We start from the raw sequence: 19,163 nt of genomic DNA, 5'->3' as shown, positions 1-19,163 counted from the left end.
TAGCAGGGGTGTCCAGCATGTGGCCAGGACCTCGAAGTGCGGCCCGCATAAGATCGGCAGCCAGGGCAACCAAGATCACAAGGGCCCTGCTGCTTACCTGTGGGAGGGTATTTTGTACTACACAGAGGAAGTGGAACTCAGCAGTCACATGAATGTACGTGACATCACATGACTCTGCTCCAGTGCTGCTTCCTCTGTGCAGTACAAGAGAACGCAGAGGGAGGCCGCACCTCCTGCTGAAGTCTGTGAGCTGCATCGAGAGAGCTGCAGTGCAGGTAAGGGGGTGGGGGAGGGTGTTTGAATGAGTATGCGTGATTGAGGGAATGAATGAGTATATGAATGAGTGTGTGTGATAGCATGTTACTATGATGTTGGCATTTACACGTGTGTGGTGTAGGGACCTGAATTCACCGTTAACTAGGCTACAACGAACCTGTAAAATATTTTACACATATACCCGCCTATTTTAATAATATCACACATGAACAAAAGTCTGAATATACATATTAAATGTTATTCCAAACAATTGGTAGTACATAAACACGCAGACGACACACATTAACCCCAGTATTTAATGGGCTGTTCTTTGTAACACTTGTTACAAAATATTAAGAATCAATAAAAATATTTTTTCCGCAACGAACAATTAAAATTCATGAGCTATGGTGTGCATATACTGCATAAGGTTTTAAGCAGCTCCTGGCAGCAGAACCGAAATTCTTCTGTTAAACTGGCAATCAAGGCTTGGTAGGTCAGCGGAGAAATCAATGGTACACAGAGAGAAAGGAAAATACAAAAGGTCATAGAAGGGTAGGCAGGCAAAACGGATTGGTTACTTGTCCTGAGAACAAACCACAAATCCACAGCAACATACTGGTACAAGCTGGGCCAAAGAATTAGGATATATTTGGGTCAGGTGAAACCTGACAGAGACTAAGGGGAGGTAGCTCTGACCATCGATTTATAAGTTTACTGCAATGCTGGATACTTCAATGTATAGTTCCCTAGGCCCTCAGAAGCATGCACTTCTCTGCATCAGAAGTGTTCTTCTGGTATAGTTTTTCCCCCACTTCCTGTCCACGTGGAAAGTTTCAAACACTTTTCCTATCTTCAATGTATTTTGCAACCCGAGGTTCTCTTGACAATGAGTCCAGGTTTCCTTACTTTCTGCATCAAATGTTTTACTTTTCATACCAGGGAATTCAGCCTTTAAGTTTTGTAGGATGGTTGGCTATCTTCTTCTCTGCTCCAATGTCTATGACATTCTCTGTTGAGTTGTTTCAGACTGTGCTTGCAGTATACCATATCATCACAAATGTTCTTGCAAGAAATGTAGTAAGGTGATCTCATAATGTTCTCCAGACTCAGGGCAGCGAATGCTATGCCTTTCATTTGGGTAAATCTGAAAGAATAACACACAAAAACTTTAGTGACAGACCGTAATGATGCAAAAACTATATAGTATTATGAAAATACACCAACAATCCCAAGTATGGTATAATACTATTGCCAGTCTGATGATACCTGCAACTGGTAGGGTTTTCCTGCTCGAATCAGCTGAGATACAAGGAAGCTGGTGTGAAAAAAGTGCACATTCTCATCCAGGAAACCGTGAAGGATTAGCAGACGATGAGGCCTAGAGAAATAAAAGATAATTAAATGGTTGATAAGCCACAGGATGATTAAATTATGTAAGGTATTGAGCAAATATAGATGTACAGAGACAGATAAACAGTTTCCAGCATCATGGCTTCCCTGGTGGGACTTGACTTTGAAAGTATCTTTTAATGTTACAAAAAAAGCAGCAGCTTACTCATTGGGTAGTTTGTCCACATGTAAAGCTGCAGATCCTGCTTCATAACCAGCCTGATTGTTCTCTGGTGTGTCCATGTAACGCTCTGTGTATCCTGTGTCGTATGCCATCCAGACAGTTACTGGAGCACCGGCAATGGCCACCTGCAAGAAAAGGACTTAAGGATGCATGCCAAACTAATTTACAGATTCTTCCCAGAAACATACAATTCCAATTTCTCACCTTGAATATGTCTGGTCTCTGGATTAGTCCCATGAGAGACAAAAAGCCACCATATGACCACCCATGAATAGCCACACGATTCAGGTCAACAAATCCAAACTTCTCAGCTACAAAATGTAATCCCTCCACCTGGTCTTCGATTTCAACCAGACCCTGAAAAGTACAGTATACATTAAGAAAAAAATATGAACTTGAAGAAAGGGAAATATGTGCACTTCTAAAGAGGTAATAAGAGCAAGTTAAAATACACTCACCATTTTGTTCTTGAGCTCGCCCTCAAAAGAGAGTCCTCTGTGGCAAGACCCACGACCATCTATCACAATTACTGCATATCCAAGGTGTGCCAGAGTATTCAGACGCAAATACTTGATTCCTTTAAATGAGTTATTTACTAGCTGCACCTAAGAGAACAAAGTTGAATTATAAAACAAGCAAAAAACTCAAATCTAAATGCAGTTTGTTCAGAGATTGCTTAGGGACTGAAATCTCTGTACATATCATGCCGTTTAAACCATGTGGTGTCATAACCCGCAGGCAAACAACTGTGCTGGGCATTTATGGTGATCATTACTTTCTAGTTCTACATATCTTCTCTATCTTATTTCGTGGGTTTCCTAGCACATAGCTTTTTAAAAGCTACTCGTACACATAATGCACCTATACAAAAACACTGATGATGACCCTTATTTCTGTTTATGGTAAAGTACTTATATAAAACTTCAATTTAATTTTTTAATCTTATGGAAGACATCTAAAAATATTCCTGAGAAATTTAAACAGATAATTTTGGTAGTGATTTTTTGGTTTTTTTTTACTATATTAAAAACACCTCCCCTTATCTTACCTGTGGTCCACCATAGACAAAAACCACAGTTGGATGCTTTTTCCCTAGGCTTAGATTGTGAGGCTTATAAACCATTCCATAGAGCTTTACTTTACTGCTTGTCTCAAAGTGGAAGATCTCTGGTGGAACATAATATGGAGGACTGCCTGTTGAAAGAATTAAAATAATAATTAAAAAAAAAAAAAACAATGAGAAATGTACCTTTTTTGCAGCAGCAGCAGCACATTTTTAACTTTAGGACTAACATTTCAGAAAATCTCTACATAAAGCCTCATGTTAAACACACACAATACGTAAAACTAAGTTAAAAAAATAATGATATGTATTATACTTGCGGTTTTGTGGCATGTTGAAAACAGTGAAGAAAAATACAAACTGACAAATATTGTATGTACTAACATAATAATTAGATGCCCAGAATTCTTGGATATCCAAACCATATACAGAAATATGTATTTCATCACAACACAACCTTCCAGCATGGATTCTTCTGTTACCACAGGATGTAGACTAAGTTCTGATGGAGTGACCAGATGTGTGGGTGGTGCTAGATCGCAACATACAGGGGATGAAGTGGGACAAAGTGGGCAGAACGTGGAGAAGGCAGTGCAAGACATCACGTCTCTCCACCTGGAGATCAAGCACTGCTCTAAGGCTGGGGAAATGAGGTCCTGACCTGATAGACCTCTTTCCTTACATATTTAACAGGCAGAAGGCTTAGTTCATTCTTAGGAAGAAGAAGACTTCTGATAAAGGGGGGGTTTAAGCAGATCCTTCTGCAAAATCTAAAGTTAATTCAAGCCAAGCAAACTTATTTGGACAGCAGCAATAGAAAGGCAGGGCTAGAGAATCCATAAATTAAAACAGCATCCAAGAAAATAAACACAAGCAGCAGAATTAAACAGTTTACTCCTTAATCTGCTTTTAAAACTGGTAATCTGAATCACTGAACATTCTGCCAGGTCTTCTCATAAGCCTGCAGCTCAGAAGATGCGCTTCCAGAAAGATGAGTGTGGCCTATAGCAGCGGCTGCTGCAGAGCTGCAGCCCCGCTTGGCTCCTGCTTCACCCCTGTCTGAGAGTCCCACCAAGGATCAGATGGTACCTAAAAGACCACACCTGGGGACTACAGAACACAACAAAACAGGGGAAGACTTCTTATCCCCACCCGGTGGGGGAGGTACAGGGGAGGGGTAATTTGGTGGGCTTGTTCCTGCCCTACCTCAGTCAGAAGTCTCTCTGTATCATTGCTGCCAGGGATAGCAAGGCAAATCCCTCCACACATTAAATTTACAAATGACTCAAGAGTATGTTGTTTAGCAAGGCAAGAATGTGCCCTTTGTGAATGCTTACATAATGAGATCTAAACCCAGAAGGTATTTTAATTGGAAAAACCACCCAAAACCAATGTGGGGGCAAATAAATAAATACTTGTCTATAATCAGTTGTAGGCACTTAAGCCAGAAAAGATGTATAAGAAGAAGCCCCTGAAAGATCTTAAAAATCTGCACTTTAGAGAAACACAACATACAAACATTATGTCAACATATTTCCCAAAGATAAGCATTTTGCACACAAGACAAGTATACAAAACTATCCTGAACAGGTACTCATGTATCTTACTTGAGGCTTCCATCAAGCTTGCCCAGAACTGCGGTTGCTGATGCATAGGGTCCCCTTCAAGACGGAAAAGGTGCACACATGGTGGGGATGACACACTGCTGTACTGGCTTACAAACATATCAAATTTCTATAAAATAAAACAAAAAAAGTCATACGGGACCTCTTCATGTGTGTGTTACATGAGTCAGACTGTTTATGATTATTTTGTTATTACTAAGCATTACCAATTCCGTATGCCTACTATCAGGCAAAACTTCCCGAGTGTCTTGTGCCGAACAAAGGTGCCAGTAAAGATAGGATCTGCTTTCAAATAATGGATAACATTGTATACATTACAAAATTAAATATACATGGAAGGGCAAATCTCTGGGTGTAGGCAAAGTTTGAAAGGCTACACTTCAGTCAATTACAAGGATACATATTCACGGTCCCTCCTGATAAAAAGACAGCCCCATAATGCACCTGGTTTCTCCTACCTAGACTTTATTTTGTTACCTAAAGTAACACTACATCCTATCACACTAGGGAATGTGGCACCCACTTGAAAAATTAGTCGCCTGGAAAAAGCAGTGCCAGCGTTTACAGATTAAGAACTATTTGTTTAAATCCTACCTTGTGTGTCTATCAAGGAAGCAGTCATCTTAGCTTCCTGTATCCACCAGAGCAAATCCTTTATTTACTAGATAACTACTACGTTTTATGCTTAGATGGCCATGTTCTTGAAAATCACCTTTCTTATTGGTCTATGCATTATGAAGGGCCAGCTCAGTGTCTTCCCAGGGGTAACCTTGAAACTAAATCTGGCCCATTATAATGGATGAGGATATGAGAACCATAGCCAAGCCTTATGATATCTCTCCATCAAGCTGTATATGTATATTGTTTGTGTACGGAATACTTTATAACGTTCAGTTTAGTTCAACACACTTATCAAAACTTCCTTATGTTACCAAGCTAGCTGCAGAGCCATGGCCATATAACTTTATGACCCTCATGCTTATGCACTACAAGCTCAGTTCACCTTTTCCAGACTGTGCATGATCATACTGACCCAAATGAAAGCAAATGCACATGTAATCCATTTAATATTAGTATTTCTCAATTTTCATGTGCAACAATGGTTAATATTTTGGAATCTTTTTACATTGGGTCACATCCCTATAAGGAACCACCTTTGCAGTCCTTTTCTCTAACACTTCCACCTTTGGAAGTGCTGGGAGGCGCAAAGACCTCCACCTCCAGATCATAGTGACTATTGAGAGTACAGTGGGAACAGATAAGCCTGGGCCTAGGGAAGCCATCCCTTTTGGACAGTCCAGAAGGTTAGTATCTCACATACAAATATGCAAAGAATGTCCCTGTGATATTTTCAGTTGATGTCCAAGTATACTTGCTTTACAGCCATCTCACAGTTGTGTGTTATTTTGGCTTTTTAAGATGCACTTCTTATTTAGACATGTTGATACTTGTGTTTTACAAATACATACATTTACGACAAAATCCACAGAGCCCAGACAGATACCAGTTATCCATTAACATATTCTGCCCTGAAATAACCGATGCCTGCAGGGCATGCTGTCATTATAGGCAAGTAGCCCAGCTCACCTGGCTTAAGGTGCAGCTGTGCGTGTAACCCAGTTCAGTCAGTCTCACCACCTCACCGGGGTTTTTGTAACTTGTGACATACAGGTGATGCTCCAAGGGAGTGTCCCGTGTACCTTGGAAATATACAAGCTGTGTTTCTTCATTCACCCAAATCTTGAAGAGGGAAGTATGAAACAAAATTAGATATCATAGGAATATCATATAACTGACAGTTAATATATACACATCAATTTAAACTTTATCACCAAGGACATTAAAGGGCACCTTAGCTCCATGACGTCCTAGGACCTCCCATTCCCCACTTGTCAGAGCCACTTCTTCAATTATGTGGCACTTAAATGTATCTGTGGAAATGAAGAACGGAACAGAAAAGGATTATGAGAGGGAGAAGAGACTAGTGAGGAGAAAGTGTGTCAGTGATGAACAGTGAGCAGTAAAGAAAGTAATATGAAACAGCATCAACGGAATACATGGGTCACACCTGAGCTTGGTAGGGATAGATGAGACCAGTCTCTCTCATCTGTCTGAAACACTGAGGTTACCAGGTAAAGATGGCAGAATCCTGTTTGACTTTCACTGCCTTTTATAAAGCTAATCTCATTGTCCTTCTTCTGTGGCAGTGGATGAAAGATATCATGCACCTAACAAATGAAAGAAACGAAAGATGACTTTATAAGCACTACTTCTCATGGAGCCAATACATAGTTGTGAAACAGCAGACACACTGACCATGGCATATATAAGATTTATATACAATGTACACTATATGACCAAAAGTACACCCCTCCTGGTCATTGAGTTTAGGCGTTTCAGTCACTCATTGCAAACAGGTGTTTAAAATCAAGCACATGGGCATGTCATCTCAATAGACAAACATGGGCAGTAAAGCGGGTTGTATGGAAGAGCTCAGTGACTTTAAAGCTGGCACTGTCATAGGATGCCACAAGTCAGTTCTTGAAATTTCTACCCTGGCCCACTGTAAATGCTACTATTGTGAAGTGCAAGCATCTAGGACTAACAGCTTAGCCACAAAGAGGTAGACCATGCACTCTTACAAAGGTGGGATGCTTGTTGAAGCATGTATAAATCATAGAATCACTGTACAGTTCCAAACTTCCTCTTGAAGCAATATTAGCACAAGCACCGTACATTGAAAGCTTTATGAATGGGTTTTCATCGCATTCCAGCTGCACACAAGGTGAAGATCATTACGTGCAATGCCAAGAATCAGCTGGTGTAAAGCACACTACCACTGTTCTCTGGAGTGATGAAACTGGAAGTCTGATGGATGAATCAAGGTTGGACGGATGTCAAAAGGATTGTTATGATTGCCAGGTGTCCCCAATACTTTGGATCATATAGTGTATACTGTCCCTTAGAAGAATAGGTCCACACACATTCATAAACTGTTTGGGTAAGAAGTGTATCATTCTAATACCAGCCTTTTATGTTATCACTGTTTTTGTTGAGGTAAAAAAAAATGTTAAGAGCATTGTGGCCCCTCTAATTCAAACTTTTAACCTAATTCATTCAACCCAAATGAAAAATGCTACAGATACCAATTTGCCTAGAGAAAAATAAGCCATCCTTACATTAACCCAGATGTTGCTCCTCTCTTCATAGATGACATGTGGCTGGATATGTGGGGGCATCTCCTGGACAAACTGATCCCTCTGTTTTTCATCTTCAGACACAGGGATGAACAGTTCAGGAGGAAGCAAGACAAGCTGCATGAGGCGCTGGGATCGATCTAGCAGCATGGCCCAAGCACTGCAGTATAAGTTACAGTGATTAATAAAAAGCAATGTACTAAACTTAAGGATACAGAACTGTAAACAAGGTCTTACCTGTAATGATTCTCATTTCCTGGCTATCCAGAATGGCAGCATTACATATTGAATGTTGGCTCCTAACTGATCAGCTGACAGAGACACTCGAAGACTTTAAATAGGCTCCTCCTCCAAACTCCCCAAGTCTAAGTGAAAAGCCAAGCCTAAGGAAGAAAAGAGAATGGTGGGCCAAATGTAATGCTGCATTCTGAACAAGCAGGAAAGTAGAATTATGACAAGTTCGATCCAATTAAGACTTTTCCTAGACCATCCTATGGCAGTTATACCATGGATAAATACTTATAACCAAAATATGAGAGATCTGGAATACTGCCAACTTAGATATGTTTATTTTTAGGCTTCAGCCTGTATGTAACTTGCCCCGGAGCCCTCACATCCAGCTTGTAGTGTTGGCTGAACCTTTTTAAGCCAGAACCAGACTGTGCATGCCGTTTCCAATGAAGCAGAGGCTTTCACTATGCTACACTAGCAGAATGTGCCTGAAGACCAGCCTGAACCTACAGGTTCTATCGAAAGCCCAACGGTTGATTGTGTGGTGGCATAAACAGCCAAAACAGAGAGAAGTTTCTTGGGAAGACATCTTTTGGGGAAAAAAAAAAATGAAGAGATACCTCAGCAGAGGTTGCAGAACCATCTAAACGGTGATCTTGATCTCTGGAAGGATTTGGACTCAATTGTAGAATAGATGTGTTAAAGTGAAAAGATGACAGACCTCAACACAACATTTTCTCATTTTCTTGAAGAAGAGAGTTCCTTCCAAGACAAAGCTCGTACATTCAGGCAAATGCTTTACCACACTTTTAACCCATTGACGTCAAATGTATACATGTCATAAAACCATGCCACTAAATTTTGTAAGGCAAGCATTGTGAGGACACTGCTGAACCATTACAAATTTTCACACTGTTCCAGGAGTGATTTGGGACTGGTGATATGGACTTTCAAAGTTCTTCCAGGATCTTCCCTGCGGATGGCTTCATATTTTATGTCCCCACAAGAAGCTTCCCAACCAAGATAGTATAATAGATAGGTGGAAGACTTTTTTCCTAGCAGGATAGAAATGTCTATTTAAAAAAAAAACCCAGACCTTTACGAAGCTCAGGTTTCCAAGGAGAAAGGAAAATAGATTTTAGAAGAGAAGAAGATATACAAGATCCACTTCTGACAAATCCCATGTTCAGGTAAGTAACTGGAAAATATTATGGTGCAGAATCCTTTCACGTACATTACACCAAAACCTGTAGATATGTTGTATAGGTCGGGATGCCATGAACATGTCTTTTGCCCCTGGGAAATCAAAGACCTCCTTTCACAATGTTTAACTTCCAGTCCCTCCTTGTTCACAATGAATAAGGCTGCGGCACAGATGTCCATTCAGATCGTTGAAAATGAATTGTTGAGGTCCACAGAAAAGAAAAATAATTTCATTGCTTGTGATTGTGCCCTCAATTTAAAAATATTGATTGCGTGTATGGTTCTCAAATATCCTCAGGCTGACTAAATTCCTAAGCCTCTGCTTGCACAAAGGTTGTGCGTTAAGATTCTTTCTGAAGATTGCAATCCAATATCGACAAAGCTACCCCCGTTTTTTTATATAATGAAATTTTGACTATCTAAAAAGGTATTTAAGGAACACATACACCAATGGTCCAAAAAACACTTCTGATAGTGGACAAAAGATAACCTATTCAGCTGTAGCTTGGTAAGTAAACCTTACCCTTTCCATATATGTTGTGACAAAATATTACTTGTAAATACTAATAAGCAACCTATTGGAGCAGAAGATCTATACACGGGAAAACAAAATATACATGGGTACGCACTTCTGTTTGTGGCAACCAAGTCTAATGCAACACAGAATGTAAAACTCAACCATGCCATTGCCACATGACTTCCAGGGAACAACAGGTGATGTAGCAGGGGAACGGAACCACTACTGGTAGCATGCCGTTCACGCAAATGATAAGGAAGAAAGGCAGCCATTACTGGTTGCACTGTGAAGAGCTTTGTTATATTGAGCCTGCACAGAATATAAGATGGTTGCAGAATATTAGAATGACGTGATCAGCCTTGTCAAAGCGTATTATTAGAATTCTTTGTGCGTGCGTGTGTGTAATATATATATATATATATATATATATATATATATATATATATATATATATATATATATATATATATATATATATATATATATATATATATATATATATATATATATATATATATATATATATATATACACACACACACAAATACATATAGAAGGCCAATACATATTTAAATAAGGAATACCACCACCAGCGCTCCCATGTGTGTCTTCTATATAATATATACACGCCACTTCAGTCTTCTATGATTGGGTATATGAGAAGTAATTTTCATACATACATATTTTTACTCTGATGTATGATTACACAAAGATGCAATGTTAAGTGTCAGGGAACTCACTGTGAATCTTTAAAGGCAGAAAAAAGCCAGTATTTGTTTTCCTATACCCAGTGAAGTTGCTGGAACAAAAATTGTGTGTGTGTGTGTGGGGGGGATTAAGAGGTCCATGTCAGCTGCTTATGGAGGAACAAATGAACCATAGGTAATGTTGGCACCTGATAGATCAAGAAAAACTTTTTTTTATGCAGAAAGAAAAAGATAAAATTCAAACATAACCACGTGCAATAAAGTGTACAGAAGCAGCCACTGGTACAGAATTAACAATCACTGATGCTCTAACAGCATGGTGGAATTTAGGGAAAAAAAGCACAATATAAGAAGGTGGTAACAGGAATGACAGGAGCTGGTTGCCACATTAGCTACAGAAGGTACATGTGAAAGGAGATGTTCCAACAAAAGCTTGCAAACAAAATAATTAACCAACATTTTCAACCAGAGGATACATTTGAGATAATGCAACATCGTTTAAAATACGTACTATTTGCCATTCTTTGTCCAGCCGGCTCTCACAATGTATTCTGCAGATGGAAACAGGGAACTGAATGGAAGTACCAGCTCCTTATCCTGAGTATTAATAATCTGAGAATAACAGAAAGATGAGCTAGACTTTTATAGTACCCCACCACCTTTGTTCATTAAATGCTGCAACTCCATATTTATCAATTCATCTAATTGATTTAATTTTACACCTTATAACATTCTGCATTAAAACTCACCTCGCCCTTATCATTTGTTGTTATTTCTGCTAGTTTGAGCGATACTTTGGGGTTCTTGCTTCCTGTCAAAAGAGTGAAAATGTTAAGGAACGTTACGGAGGAGAGCTGTAATTACTGGCAAAAAAAAAAATAGTTATAATTATTGGAGGGGAATCCCTCCAAACAAAAAGCCAGGAGCTGGAAAACGAGAAACAAGACAGAGGGGTGGGGGAGACAGACGTTTACATTGTAAAATTTGGCGGTAAACCTATGGTCCCGCTATATCATAGCAAAAGCCGGAAATCACATCAAAACACAATTTTCGCCATTCAGTAACTTGTTTGCAGCACTAGAATAAATAAGAGGAATATCTTGGAATGACTTAAGTTAATGGAACTGTCTTTCTTTCTTCTTACAGGCAAAGAAACTAATTACGATCATCCAGCATTTTCACATACAATACACAGAAGACTGGGTTCCATGATCTCATATTCATTCATTCGCCTCACCTGTACGAGGGTATCTGTATGCATCCGTTTTCCTTTCCTCCAGGGCTGGTGATGGAACATGTACAATTTCCACCTCCGACTCATCCACCTCCTCATACAAGATATGAAGTAAACGAGTCCCACCAGGACCTGGCGAGAGAAAGAGTTACTCATGTTTACCTACCAAGATACGCAAGCCAGTACAGAAATCGTGTAGAAATACCAAACTAACCCTCCACAGCGGTTGGGCTCCACCAGTATCCTGTAAATCGGTCAAACTCTTCCTGGATCACAAAGGTAGCTACTCCAGCATATTTGGGATCCTCTGTTATACTGTTCAGACCTGGATGACCACATTTATCGGAGAGGACGTTAACAGAAAACATAAAACAACCCTATATAATTAGTTTTCAAGAACCAAGTAGGCAAATAAGTCTCACCCTTGTTGCAGAATGTTAACCTTCTCTCTTCCCTGTTTTGTATATTTGCTACCCACAAGTCATTGTTATTAATGAATGAGATAAAGTCAGGATCCGCAGGACAGATCTTCGGATCCATTCGCGGTCCATTGCATTGTGTCCGGATCTCCACTGGCGGAGATGGAGAAATCTAGGCAAAACAAAGATGGAAAACCAATAACTACTCCACTCAAATAAAAGAAACACACTGTATCCCCCTACTAAGCATATTCACACAACAATATATTCCCTCTCACAAGTTTATATTCCCTCTCACCATAAATCCTGTGCTGCCTCCATCTTTACAATAGTAAAGACCGTTGTTGGCTGGAAAGAGGAACAGTCCAGACTCGCTGTGAAAATCGTAAGAAGTGATGCCAAAACCCCCAAGTCGCTTGCGTTCCCGAAGGAGCTCTTCCTCACGAGAGTACACTCCATGGTGAGGGGTTGCCTATGAAGAAAATTGTTGAATATTTATAGAAACTCAATCCACAAATTTACATAGCCCAGCTCTAGTATACAACTCACTTCTAGGAAGACATCACACTTCCAAACAGCTTACCTGGAAGTGCTCCAGCAGTTGCTTCCAGGACAAGAGAAGGGTTGTCTCTTTGCGTATCTTTCGTGGGATTTCAGAATACAGAAGAGAGTTTTCCCGGCTCCCATATGGCATTCCTATAAAAAAATATGTAGTTTGAGTGCATTTTTACCAAAGTATATTGAATTGTACCCTCAACCTTGCTGTCTATTGTATAATTAGAAGCTCACCCAAAAAGTATAGGCGGTGTGAGTGTGCCCCATTCTCATCTCTTCGTGGTTGAAAGAGATAGTCATGAGGGGCTTTGTTCACCATGATTCCAGAAAACTTCCGACTTCCATGTACTATTTCCCGCAAGCCTTCCCAAGAATGCCTCTCTACCCGGAAATGGGAAGAATCTCCGTCCATCTCTCCTTCTGAATGATGTTCTAGCAAGTCAACTGACATCAGTGCCTCTCCTTCTTTGCCACACAAACTATAATAATGAGACACCAGGGTGAGAACATGATACTTCCATTTTCTGAGTAATTACAAAAAAGAAAAAAAACAAAAAAAATCTCATATTTTGTATGAATAAAGATGATAGTTTGTTACAAAAAAAACAAAACAAAAACCAAGCACAAACAGGAGGTGGGGTATATTTCCAATTCAACACAGAGATTAGGAGTGCTGCCACATTTCATCATTTATTTATTTATTTTTTACACTAGCAACATATTTTAGTAAACTGGAAAGATATGTAACCTATAATATATATATATATATATATATATATATATATATATATATATATATATATATATTTATTATTTGAAAAGCTGTCCTATGTCAATAAAAAAAAAAAAAATAAAACACAAACAGCCACCTCTTCATTCCAAACAGTTTTTTTTTTATTTATTTTTATGAGACACACTGTGCTATGTCGCTCCACTTTTATGATCCAGCATGTTATCCTTTTTGGGAATCTAGAGCACCAATGGCGCTCACACAGCACTAACGGGATCAATGAAGGTACTTTATTACAATGAATTACGAACATGCAAATATATGTTGGCAGCAGTGCGGCCTGACTGCTAGTAAGCAACAATCAAGAAAGTTCATGTTAACAGTGAAGCAATTGCAGTTTTGTCAATCCATGAAAAATCCTTTAAATATACCTTTATGAAGAAACGGGAGTTCTCCTAAGTGTACATGCTTAAATGCGTGCATGCAAGTGCAATATTATTTACGGTAATAATTATTGGATATTAAATTCCATCTAGCCTTATGTTGGCACCGATTTTACAAAGCATGACGCTTCTCTTTAAGTGCTGTGTCAGGATATATAAAATGGTCATTTCTCTGAAACCTAAAGGATAAATGAACAGCACTGTCTTTGAAAGCTGCACCACAGCATGTTAAACCAGTTGCACAAGCTCTTAACAGAACGTCAAAGTAGAACCGTATTGGCCGGTTATAGGCCCCATGTTAAGTCTTTAAAGTGGGGTGGTGCAGCCTATAATCAGGGGCTCAGGGATGCGCAATTCGTATCTGCCGGACATGCCGTTCCAAGCGACAGGCAGGTGTTTTTTTTTTTTCTTTTTCAATTATGCCCTGCTGCGGTTAAGTATCAGGATTAGGATCCAGATGCCCAGCAGCGCTGCAGGGGACCTGCATCCTCCACTGCTACCGGCACCTCTGCTGGGGCTTTTATGACTGAGTGCCGACGTGACTTGAACTTCCAGCATCATAGATGCCCCGGCAGAAGTGGCGGCAGCAGCAGAGGTTGCCTACGCGCATTTCAAGGGGGGGACCTTAAAACGGCTATTGGTTTTCCTAATTTCTGTTTGTATATATCCTGTCAAAAAGCAGGACTACCTGCATAATAGATACCAAACTGTTTAAATACATGTATTCCTGTTCATTAGATAAAATACTGCTTTACTATAATTTTTTTTTCTTTAAAATAGCACCAAGCTATAAGGCTACGGTAAAGCTAATACGGTATGTCTGATGTCCCTGGTAACTCTTTTGAGTTGAGCTATGCATTTACCTGATGCCTTTCTTACTCAGAAAGGCGCGTTGAAGGACCACAGCCGGTTTACTGTGCAAGTAAGGGCAACAATGCAAATAAGTGCGGTCACTAAGGGAACTCTCAGTACTTTTAATGCCAGCATAATTGTGTGTCAACTCAGCAAACAGCTCTGCAAGGGGTCTAAAACATTCTGTAAACAAGCAGAAACTGACATAACTCAATTAAAAACACTATATGGACAACAGTATTGGGACATCTGACCATTACATCAACAGGGACTTTTATGGCATTGTATTTTAAATACATAGACATTCATATGAAACTGGTCCTCCATTGCAGCTATAACAGCTTCCACTATTCTTTACACACGATTTTGGAGCGTTTCTGTGGGAATTTTTGCCCATTCATCCAGTAGAACATTTGTGAGGTCAGGCACTGATGTTGGACACGAAGGTGTGGCTTGGAATCTCCCATTCCAGTTTATCCCAAAGGTGTTCGATTCGGTTGAGGTCAGGCCCTGCGCAGGCCAGTCAATTTCCTCAAACCACGCACAGTATTTATGGACCCTGTTTTGACCGGGGCACAGTCATACTGTAACAGGAAAGAACCCTACCCCAACTTGTGCCAGTTACTTTTTCACCTACAACTGTAGTTAACAAGACTCATAACTACCGGAGCTGTGAGTAAAGCTAATTAAACGGGTAGAAACAAGCATAACGTAAGAAGGCTCAATTAATTTGATAGGACAATAACAAATGGTAAAGTTAAAATGAAGGACAATCATACAATAAACATCAGGTTCGGTAAACGTAATTTCTGCAATCTTATGTGCATGATTCTTCTTTTCTCAAGACCTTCATGACTATTCCTCTTTTTATCTTATATCTGTCCAATTGTTAAGTTACTGATATTAGAGGTAGACTTTGTAAACCTAGATGAGGAGAAGGGAGAAACTTCAGGATAGGAAATGGCTGGCTTCGATACCAAGACATTTATCAGCAATCAAACGGTTATTGATTAAATATATCAAAACAATTACAAATAGATGTTGTTTATTTTATCATTTTAATAATGCTCAAGGCTAAGGCAGTTAATAGAGTTCTTTATGTGGTTTTGAGGTTTTTGGAATATGTGGTGCAATAATGTTTACCATGTTCTTCTGTTTTGTTGCTTTTACCCGCGCGGAGAAGTTCAACTCCTGACGACATCAGACGTAATTGTACGTCCTGAAGCGTCATCACTTGAGGGCACAGAATGTGCAGGCAGGGTTATTTTTTATTTTAATTGGTTATTAAAAGTCTTCGAAAAAGCTACTTTAAATAATGGAGCAATTTCATGGAAACAATAAAAACAAGGAACAATGAAACAAACCCGTCTTACTTTGTTTATGGCAGAGCTTATTAACACCCGGCTAAGCTTGACTATTTGACTGTTACATTGAATCGTTTTACAGTCATAGATATTCAGGATGCCACACATGCAGGTCGAAGACAGAAGAACTTAGAAAATCATTTTTCCTCCAATGTTTTTTTTTTTGTTTGTTTTTCCCTACCTTAGGGGAAAAATTGTTTTTAAAGCAGGAACATTTTTGGAAGTTTTGTGTAACCCACACAATCGTATATTCCCAATATCCTGCAACACTTTTGAACAAACCTGAAAAACATCTGCTTTTTGATGGGGGGGCATTGTATTGAAATGATTTTATATTTATTCTTTGCAATATTATTAATTCCCTAAGTTATCTTACCCCTTGCTTAACGTTAAATACTGCAGACAGATTTACCTTGTAATGAAGGGTACCTCTGTACCAGCAGACTTTCCAAACCTGCCCTAGCTTTGTGCTGGAAGGCACTCGTACTGAACTCTCTCTATTGTTATGAGATCGCTACCCTTGATAAAAACACGTTCGGTGCTGATCTCATGCAAGCGTCTACTCTTGCCATTCTACCACCGTTTTGAAGTAGCAAGTTTTACCAGCTTAGATATGTGTTGTATAGTTAGGATTCCCCCTCCCCCACATTTTTTATGGCACACAACTTATGCATAATATTTGCACACTGTAGTTTAAGACAATCCTTCATTCCTGATCTGCTGCTTCTGCCTCTGGCATTAAGTGGGGCCCTGATAGCTGCTTCTTGTTCACACCTTTGTCTTACCGTAGAGAAATAACTACTGAAAACACTAATATATATATATAAATATATATATAAATATATATATATATAAAATTGGGAATTTTATTTGAATAAAGGGGTAACACTGGACCTTTTCTCAGGACACATGCATTCCACACACCATTGACCACCACATGTAAAAGCAATATCCTTCATGTGGACGGCATAACCCATAACCCATAACCCTCATATCTTTTTTCATCTTCCACATACATGTGCTGTACGGCAACATATGATAATGTCTGGCCTTGCCAAAATAGCACCTGTGGCCACCCTACTCGTAACCATGTAAGATCGAGGAGGCCCCTGGTGTCTGGTGGTGTTCCTCACTAATGATGGTCAGTGAAATACCAAAAGGTTACTTTGATTGAACTGCTCCATTCAAAATAATTCTGGATCAAGAAAAGCACCTAGAAGAAAATCTAACTGCTTCAAACTTTCTTAGAACCTTTGATGTCAACAGATACCACCAGGAGGAAGATATTTCCATTGGTTATACTATAAGCTGTTTGCAAATCAAAAAGGAAATCCATGCATTTACACGTAATTAAATGCACGTTCCTTAAGCAAAAGGGGAACGAATGATTAATTCACACAGAACAAAAAAAAATAACGTTAAATAATAGTAAGCATATTACATAATGAGCGATGAGTAACTGAAGACGAGTGATTAGGTGTATGCCATGTACGTAATATGAATACGTAGATCACCTGCCCTCGGTCTCCTGCGCTCTGACGGTATCCAATCGTAGCCTCTTTATTCTCTGCATTAACCATCCAGGGGCTGCAGGACACAGGGGCAATTAATAACATCACTAACCGGGGTTACACGGCAAGTGGGCAAAGGCGATTCCACGGCCTCGTCATTGGATTGCGCGCACCGTTTCTGTCACCACTAACTCAGTCCCGCTCCCCTTCCCTCATTTCCCCCCACCCGCGATCTCTATTAGATCGGTCCTCCATTCGGTTTTAAGTTTTTCTCACCCCAACGGGTCTCCTTTGGTCCCTGATGCCGGAAACAGGATGGGGAAAGTGCCGGCTCCAGAAAACCTTTAACCCGGATGTGAAGTGTCTCATGTTGCCCCCACCTAGCGTTGGGAGGACCCGCGTTCTCTCGTATTACTTAGAATTAGTGATGGGAAGTTCGGATCATTAAAGTGAATCGGATCATTTCGACTCGTTCACTGAAATGATCCGAATCTTCGGATCAATCAGTGTGACTCACAGGAGTTACTGTTTTCCAGTAACTCCGTGCAGGCACACTAACGATTGGCCCGCCCCTTTCATTAGGCAATGAACCCTCCTGCCTGCCTACTCGAGTGATGTCAATGAAGGCAGAGAGTCGTTCAAAGATTCGGATCTTACAGGGATCCGAATCTTACAGTGATCCGGAGCAAATGATGGCTGGAGTGTCATTTTAAATTCACAATTTTTTCATTGCTTGATCTCATTTTTGTAGGGAGAGTTGTGGTTCTGAGCTGGCCCTGTACAATGCATTATTAAAGGTGGAAACTGATTTTAATATGCATTACGCATATCCTACAGTAGAATCTCAGTGGGTTGGCCCTCCATAATGTATAGTGAAGTCAAGGAGCTGAAGCACAATACTTTTGCAAACCTTCCTATTAACTCTCCCTTTAATAAATAGACTCCATAGTATGAGGGGCATTAATAATCTACAGCTGCATAAGCTATTGTTCGAATGTTTGTGGGCGAGAAAATGCCACCCTCTTTTTTTAAATAAAAGCAAACTTTTCCTATTAAAATGATATCAAATGGATCAGAAATACACAATATACATTAGGAATGTTGTATATGACTATAGTAGCTGGAATCAGCTGATTTTTATGGAATATCTTCGTAGGCGTACAAAGGCCTTTTTTATCAGTAACCATCAGTGTTCCAATGGCACGTTGTGTTCGCTTGTCCAAGTTTAACTTTTTAAGAGGTAATTGATCATTAGAACACCCTTTTGCACTTATGCTACATAGCTGAAAACTGTTTTGCTGATTAAAAAAACAATAAAACCGGCCTTCTTTAGGGTAGTTGGGTATCTGGAGCATCAGCATTTGTGGGTTTGATTGTAGGCTTGGACTGTTGAGAAATAAAGAACTTTCCTCTGAAGTGCAGCATTCTATTCTTGTTCTGAGAAATGAGGGCTATTCAATGCAAGAAACTGTCAAGAAGATGAAGGTCTTGTATGGCCCAGCGTGCTACTCCCTTTACAGAACAGCACAAACCGGCTCTAACCAGAATAGAAAAAAGTAGTGGGAGGCCCTGGTGCACATCTGAGAAAGAAGTACATTAGTGTCTAGTTTGAGAAACAGACGTCTTACATGTCCTCGACTGACTGCTTAACAGCAGGACTCGCAAAACAGTGGACTTGACA

At 39.7% G+C, this 19,163-nt stretch overlaps 1 protein-coding gene across 1 annotated transcript; it reads right to left on the bottom strand.

The window, feature by feature from the left end:
* Nucleotides 1-1,809: 1,809 nt before the first annotated feature.
* DPP9 (dipeptidyl peptidase 9) lies at nucleotides 1,810-17,808 on the bottom strand. Its single transcript, XM_053461809.1, has 18 exons — nucleotides 17,759-17,808; nucleotides 12,817-13,061; nucleotides 12,611-12,723; nucleotides 12,326-12,499; nucleotides 12,031-12,199; nucleotides 11,823-11,933; nucleotides 11,612-11,740; nucleotides 11,124-11,185; nucleotides 10,886-10,986; nucleotides 7,699-7,876; nucleotides 6,588-6,747; nucleotides 6,371-6,450; nucleotides 6,107-6,259; nucleotides 4,502-4,628; nucleotides 2,880-3,025; nucleotides 2,290-2,436; nucleotides 2,036-2,188; nucleotides 1,810-1,956 (listed from the first exon to the last, which is right to left on the bottom strand). The coding sequence occupies exons 2-18, from the start codon at nucleotides 13,031-13,033 to the stop codon at nucleotides 1,810-1,812; spliced, it is 2,367 nt and encodes a 788-aa protein (XP_053317784.1). The 5' UTR covers nucleotides 13,034-13,061; nucleotides 17,759-17,808.
* Between the last annotated feature and the right edge of the window lie 1,355 nt (nucleotides 17,809-19,163).

This window comes from Spea bombifrons, chromosome 1 (assembly GCF_027358695.1).
Source record: "Spea bombifrons isolate aSpeBom1 chromosome 1, aSpeBom1.2.pri, whole genome shotgun sequence".
Taxonomy (NCBI): domain Eukaryota; kingdom Metazoa; phylum Chordata; class Amphibia; order Anura; family Pelobatidae; genus Spea; species Spea bombifrons.
This window is presented reverse-complemented; position numbering and strand designations above follow the sequence as displayed.